The sequence below is a fragment of the Nicotiana sylvestris genome, chromosome 3 (genome assembly GCF_000393655.2).
Source record: "Nicotiana sylvestris chromosome 3, ASM39365v2, whole genome shotgun sequence".
NCBI classification, from domain to species: Eukaryota; Viridiplantae; Streptophyta; class Magnoliopsida; order Solanales; family Solanaceae; genus Nicotiana; species Nicotiana sylvestris.
Genome location: NC_091059.1, coordinates 105,244,777 through 105,250,841, shown reverse-complemented (window position 1 = coordinate 105,250,841; position 6,065 = coordinate 105,244,777). Strand labels below are relative to the sequence as shown.

General features: G+C 40.9%; 1 protein-coding gene across 1 annotated transcript; it reads right to left on the bottom strand.

Moving 5' to 3' along the window:
• Positions 1-5,196: 5,196 nt before the first annotated feature.
• Positions 5,197-5,838, bottom strand: LOC138887791 (uncharacterized). The gene has a single exon (XM_070169578.1). The coding sequence runs from the start codon at positions 5,836-5,838 to the stop codon at positions 5,197-5,199; it is 642 nt and encodes a 213-aa protein (XP_070025679.1).
• Positions 5,839-6,065: the final 227 nt, after the last annotated feature.

Below are 6,065 nucleotides of genomic sequence, written 5' to 3'. Positions count from 1 at the left end.
GAATACTTCTACCCGGTACTATGAGCTGGATACCCCTAGACGAAAAAGGTTCTACCTGGGTTAAGCTATGAAAACTAAGCCTGGGCGAAAAGCCCGAAAATATGAGCTGGATACCCCTAGGAGAAAAGGTTCTACCTGGGTTTAGCTATGAAAACTATGCCTGGGCAAAGAGTACTTCTACCCGGTACTATGAGCTGGATCCCCTAGACGAAAAAGGTTCCACATGGGTTAAGCTATGAAAACTAAGCCTGGGCGAAAAGTACTTCTACCTGAAAATATGAGCTGGATCCCCCTAGGCGAAAAGGTTCTACCTGGGTTTAGCTATGAAAACTAAGCCTGGGCGAAATGTACTTCTACCCGGAAATAGGAGCTGGATCCCCCGAGGCGAAAAGGTTCTACCTGGGTTAAGCTATGAAAACTAAGTCTAGGCGAAGAGTACTTCTACCCGGAAATAGGATCTAGATCCCCCTAGGCGAAAAGGTTCTACCTGGGTTAAGCTATGTAAAACAAGCCTCGGCGAAAAGTAATTCTACCCAAAACTATGAGCTGGATCCCCCTAGGCGAAAAGGTTCTACCTGGGTTAAGCTGCATAAAAACAACCTCCGCAAAAAGTAATTCCAGAACTATGAGCTGGATCCTCCTAAGCGAAAAGGTTCTACATGGGTAAGTTACGTAAAAACAACCTGAGCGAAGAGTATTTCTACCCAGAACTATGAGTTGGATCCCCCTAGGTGAAAAAGTTCTACCTGGGTTAAGCTACGTAAAAACAGCCTAAGGGAAGAGTACTTCTACCCGGAATTATGAGCTGCATCCCCCTAGGCGAAAAGGTTCTACCTGGGTTAAGCTGCGTAAAAATAATTTGAGCGAAGAGTACTTCTACCCGGAACTATGAGCTGGATCCCCCTAGGCGAAAACGTTCTACCTAGGTTAAGTGATATTAGGCTATATAGATGATATTTACACCTTAATATTACCATGCTTTATTGTTGTTTTATAGGCGAATTGATAACAAAATGCTCTAATTGGTGTTCTTTTGCTTCGTAGGGAATGATCTAAGTGAGGAAGCACTACGGAGTGTTTTGGAGTCAATAATGTGAAGAAAACGCCCAATCAAGAAGCACCCAAGCATAAAGAAGCAAAAAATGAACTGAGGTGAAATCCACCGCGATCGTGGTGGAACCGCGGTTGAGTCGCGACAGACAATTACGCGAGGCAGAATGTTTAGCCTCCACCGTGGTCTTGCCGCGGCCGCGTTGAACTGTTCAGTTGCCAGAAAATTGGGGACCAAAGTGTAATTTGGGAAAAATTTGTTCCAAACCCTTATAAAATTTAGAAGCTCGCTCCAAACATAATTAAGCTTGTTTTTAGACTACTTTGGAGGCAAGAACAAGTGTGAGAAGATCAACCAAACACTAGAGTTTTTCTATCTCCTTTTAATTCTTGCAATTATACATTATGAACAACTTTGTAGTTTTATCTTATTTTGTTATGAGTAGATAAACAATTATCTAGTATTGATGGAACCAATTGTTGGTTGAAGTTTTGACTCAACTTGTTATAATCGAGACGGATTTATTATATGATTGTTCAACTACGTTTTGTATGGTGATTAATTGAACGGGCCCTTGATTAATCGTGTCTAATTACCTCATATTGCTTGAGAAAGAATATTAGGTTAGACAGCTATTGAACAACACCACTTTTGGGTAATTGAAGAGATTCATTACTTGAACTTAAAAGTGGGTTTAGAGATAACGAAGCTTTGGTGGGATAATTTAGAGCTGTACATATTGTCAGCTAGAGTAGTTCGAGAGAATGCTCTAGTAAATTATTGTAGTTGATCGAGAGATAATTATAATAACTCATAGCTCTTAATCCTCATAGAGTATTACGGCGAGGTTATAGCGAAAGAGTCAAGACCGAAGCTAGCAATTGGGGAAATCACTGCCCTAGATCTTTTTACCATTGAATTATCTTTAATCTAGCATATTGTTATTTTTAATATTATTTGAAGTAATTAAACAAAAACCCAAGATCGATTGATAAAAATCTTGCATCTAGAAATTGGTTGAGTTGATAATAGCATTGCCAAAGACTTGTAATAGATAGGTTAGTTCCCTGAGGATTCGACTCCGGACTTAAAAATCGGATTATATTTGCAACGACCGCTTGTCTTTTAGAAGGCGTAGTTGGGCATGATCATTAAGCTGCGTAAAAATAACCTGAGCAAAGAGTAACTTCTACCCGGAACTATGAGCTGGATCCCCCTAGGCGAAAAGGTTCTAGTTGGGTTAAGTTACATAAAAACAACCTGAGCGAAGAGTAACTTCTACCCAGAACTATGAGCTGGATCCCTTAGGCGAAATAGTTCCACCTGGGTTAAGCTGCGAAAATGGGAGGTATGCATGTTGAAAATAAAAGAAAAATGGAGATGTTAAGGAGCTTATGTTTGGTGACATTCATCTTTTGAGAATCTCCATTCCGCATGCTTTGTTCATGCTTCAAACAAAGAAAAATTTGTGAGTTTTCAAAGTGTTTGTTGGTTTGTGGCCTTGATGCCCTGAGTAGGTTGATTCACGGCCACTGCTGTCGAAGAACCGATTCTGTCAGCATGGTACCAAGATGCTCTGCCGCTCTATATAATTTTCTGGAGACCTTGGATTTGCAATATTTCCCCCAACTGTTTCATACCCAGATGTCCATGGTACCGCTACCCTTGTCTCAGAGGCAATGCATTTTTTCTTTAAAATCAAACTCAATTGTCTTGTACCCAGTATCAGTTTGTGTCCGTAGTGCTTATCAACTTTTCTCATGAAGCAGGTCCTGCTCATGTGACTTTTCAGTTTCTTTGAAACACTTTGTTCGCCTTATTGAATGAGATCTTAGATGTATTCGTGCCTTCGTCAATGCTATATATATCCCAAATTGTGCTCGATATCATGGGGAAACTGTAGCTAGTTTTGCAGCCATTTCTTTGCTTCGCCTTTGATGCAGGATTAGACCGAAAGGGACTTAAAGAAAAATTATGGTAAAAATAGAATAATAATTGAAAGTGAAAAAGAACTGTGTTTAAACAAAAGGTGTCCCTTTCGGGGAAAGGAATAGGGAGACTTATCTGGAGGTATGTGCCGACTTCAATGAATCATGACATGCATTTTGGACTGGACGCCTGATCTATCTAAGTTGTCTAATTCTCAAAATCCGCTGGAAATGTTCATCTTGAATTTGTCTTGGTTGTGCTCATGCCGGAGAATCAAAGGCCATCATTCTGCTAGTAGCGCCCTTTGCAGGTTTTTGCTAACTAACCTCTCTCATTTCTCTACTAATTGTCGCCTTATGGTGCCCATCTGAGTTTTCACCAATAAGACTCTCTCATTTCTCTACTCATTGTTGCCTTATAGTGCACGTACGGGTTTTCACCGATAACACACTCTTTTTTTTTTCTTTTTCTTTTTGATACTGCATGAGGGAGGTTACCCAACGCCCTTGGCATGGGGACTTCAAATATTCTCAAAAAGCATCGATCAGAAGTTCTTGAAGGGTAAAAAATGTGTAATGAACCTTGAACTGAATTACAACTTTTGGAACCGTTTTTACAGAAAAATTGTGAAATAAAACAAACTTCTGCCCCAGTTTTGGAGTATTGGGAATATGGATTTTTTGTTCTGATGGGACCGAACCCAGGGTAAGGCTGCCTACGTATCCTTTCGGAATCAGGTCGGACATAGTTCAATGACTCAGATATTTGTTGTTTGGTTTTATTTTTTTTAAAAGTACACTGGTTCCAAAAGTGAGAAACAAGGAAGACAAATATGGCTCAAAAGGATTAATAGAAGGGTGACACCTATTTGGAATAGCGAGAAAATGATAGCCTTCGTCACTTCGATCTGAGAAAATCAATGCATGAAAATTCTATAGTGGGTATATATCAGACATAATATCTTTTGACTGCATCTGCATTAATAGTCATGTCTGATACCCGTCCTTCTTCATCTACCAAGTGCAAGGCCCATTTTGGTAACACTTTCTTGATGATGCAGGGTCCTTGCCAGTTCGGGGCGAACTTTCCTTTAGCTTCTACCTAGTGCGGAAGGATGTGTTTCGAAACCAGCTGGCCTACCTCAAATTACCTTAGGCGCACTTTCTTATTGTAAGCACGTGTCATTCTTTGCTGGTATAACTGGCCGAAACACACTACTGCTAGCCGTTTTTCATCGATCAACATCAGTTGTTCTAATCAAGTCTTGACCCACTCAGTGTCTTCAATCTCTGATTCCATAATAATTCAGAGAGAGGGAATTTCGACTTCAGTGGGTATTACAGCTTCAGTTCCATATACAAGCAGATACGGAGTTGCACCAACAGATGTGCGAACAGTCGTGCAGTATCCCAAAAGAGAAAAAGACAACTTTTCATGTCATTGCTTGGAACCTTAGATCATCTTCCTAAGAATCTTCTTGATTTTCTTGTTCGCCGCTTCAACGGCTCCATTGGCTTTTGGCTGGTAAGGGGTAGAATGGCGATGCATGATTTTAAATTGTTCGCATACCTCCTTCATCAAATGACTATTTAGATTGGTTGCATTGTCAGTGATAATGGTCTTTGGGATACCAAAGCGACAGATGATGCTGGAACGAACAAAGTCTACCACTGCTTTCTTGGTGACTACTTTGAAAGTGACAGCCTCCACCCACTTGGTGAAGTAATCAATTGCAACCAAAATGAATCTATTCCCATTTGAAGCATTTGGCTTGATTGGCCCAATAACATTCATTCCCCAAGCGACGAAAGGCTAAGGAGAGGACATGGGATGCAACTCCGAAGGAGGCGAGTGAATTAGGTCACCATGAATCTGGCATTGGTGACACTTGTGAACAAATCTGAAGCAATCTCGCTCCATAATAAGACAATAATATCTTGCCCGCAGAATCTTTTGCGCCAAAACATATCCATTCATGCGAGGTCCGCATACCCCCGAATGCACTTCACTCATGATCTGCTCCGCTTCTGTGGCATCTATTTATCTCAACAAATTTAAATCTGTGGTCTTTTTGTACAGAATTTCCCCATTCAGGAAGAAACCACTGGCGAGCCACCTTATAGTTCTTTTTTGATCTCATTTGGCATTCTCTGGATATTCTCTTGTTTTCAGGAACTGTTTTATGTCAAATACCATGGTTCACCATCTGGTTCTGTCTAAATTGTATTGCAGTAACCTTGTTGATTCCAAACTTGGATTTCTATTGGATCAATATGCGTGTTGCCTGGATAAGGGAGCAGCAAGGCTAAAGTAGCTAAGGCATCGGCTAGCTCGTTGTGAAACCTGGGAATGTACCTGAACTCGATGGATTTGAATCTTTTGCTCAAGTCTTGCACACATTGTCTATACGGAATAAGCTTAATATATCGAGTCTCCCATTTGCCTTGGGCTTGCCGGATAAGCAAGTCAGAATCTCCCATAACTAATAGTTCATGCACATCTAGATCGATGGCCATTTTCAAACCCATGATACAAGCTTCGTATTCTGTCGTATTATTGGTACAGAAGAACCAAAGTCGGGCTATTGCAGGGTAATGATGTCCAATAGGTGAGATGAGGATTGCCCCGATCCCAACTCCTTTGATATTGACAGCCCCATCAAAATACATTTGCCATACAGGGTGATCATCTGGACCTACTTCCTCTATTGAGTTGACCTCTTCGTATGGAAAGTATGTGCTAAGTGGCATGTACTCATCATCAACTGGATTCTCTGCCAAATGATCTTCCAAGACCTGTGCTTTCTCGCGGTGCGAGTGACATGGATGATGTCGAACTCTGTGAGCAGGATTTGCCATTTTGCGAGCCTGCCAGTGGGCATTGGATTTTGGAATATATACTTCAAATGATCTATTCTGGATATGAGGTAAGTAGTGTAAGCCAAAATATAATGTCTCAGCTTCTGAGCGACTCAAGTCAAAGCACAACATGTCCTCTCTAAATGGGTGTACCTAACCTCATAATTGGTGAACTTCTTGCTCAAATAATAGACCGCATGTTCCTTTTTGCCTGTTGCATCATGTTG

Coding starts and splice junctions, on each gene's coding strand:
- LOC138887791 (XM_070169578.1), bottom strand. CDS start 5,838: ATGGCAAATCCTGCTCACAGAGTTCGACATCATCCATGTCACTCGCAC.